Source organism: Juglans regia, unplaced genomic scaffold (assembly GCF_001411555.2).
Source record: "Juglans regia cultivar Chandler unplaced genomic scaffold, Walnut 2.0 Scaffold_21960, whole genome shotgun sequence".
NCBI classification, from domain to species: Eukaryota; Viridiplantae; Streptophyta; class Magnoliopsida; order Fagales; family Juglandaceae; genus Juglans; species Juglans regia.
The window spans coordinates 1-856 of NW_023353030.1; the positions used below are offsets into that span (position 1 = coordinate 1).

Below are 856 nucleotides of genomic sequence, written 5' to 3' on the forward strand. Positions count from 1 at the left end.
AACTTATAAATAAGGCTATCAAAGCAGAGTACGTCAGCGAGTTAAAAAAAAAAAAAGAGAAAATAGTACGTCAAAGAATATTCTAGATGGTTGAGTATACGTGGCATGCACGGTAAGGGAAAGGAATTCCTTTCCGTCAAATTGCGTGGCTTTATTTAAGAACCCAAAAATACACGAGACAAGGGAAAAAAAGAAGAAAAGATCCGAGGAGGCTTGAAGATCAGCTTAGGGTTTGGAAGACAAGCGAAGATGATAGAGGTTGTGCTCAACGATCGGCTCGGGAAGAAGGTCCGGGTCAAGTGCAACGAGGATGACACCATCGGCGACCTCAAGAAGCTGGTGGCGGCACAGACCGGCACCCGTTCCGATAAGATCCGCATTCAGAAGTGGTACACCATCTACAAGGACCACATCACTCTCAAGGACTACGAAATCCACGACGGCATGGGCCTCGAGCTCTACTACAATTGAATTCCGCTACTCTTCCACTCTATGGTATCTCTCTCCTCTCTCTTAATTGATTTTCTGTTTGGTCAATCTTTTTAGGCTATGAAGTACTCCCTCTCCTTTATCTATGGTGGCGGCGGCAGCGGGTATTTGTTCACGCAGATAGGGCTCCGTTTGATTATTTTTCGATTTTAGCTTTGAAACAAAATCCATACAGATTAGGGTCCTCTTGGTCTCACGGCATGCATGTGTATGAAGTTTTTCTTTCAAGTGTTGGCTGAAAACACTCGGAGTAGAAGCAATATAGACTTTATATGGGAATGCAGGTGAGATTTAGCAAAACTCATTTTGAATCCAAACGAGAATTATTTTTCCCCTCCGTTTGGATAGCTGCTGCTTGCAAAGCATG

General features: G+C 43.7%; 1 protein-coding gene across 1 annotated transcript; it reads left to right on the forward strand.

Moving 5' to 3' along the window:
- Positions 1 to 158: 158 nt before the first annotated feature.
- Positions 159 to 583, forward strand: LOC108983321 (ubiquitin-like protein 5). The gene has a single exon (XM_018954917.2). The coding sequence runs from the start codon at positions 250 to 252 to the stop codon at positions 469 to 471; it is 222 nt and encodes a 73-aa protein (XP_018810462.1). The 5' UTR covers positions 159 to 249; the 3' UTR covers positions 472 to 583.
- The last annotated feature ends 273 nt before the right edge of the window (positions 584 to 856 follow it).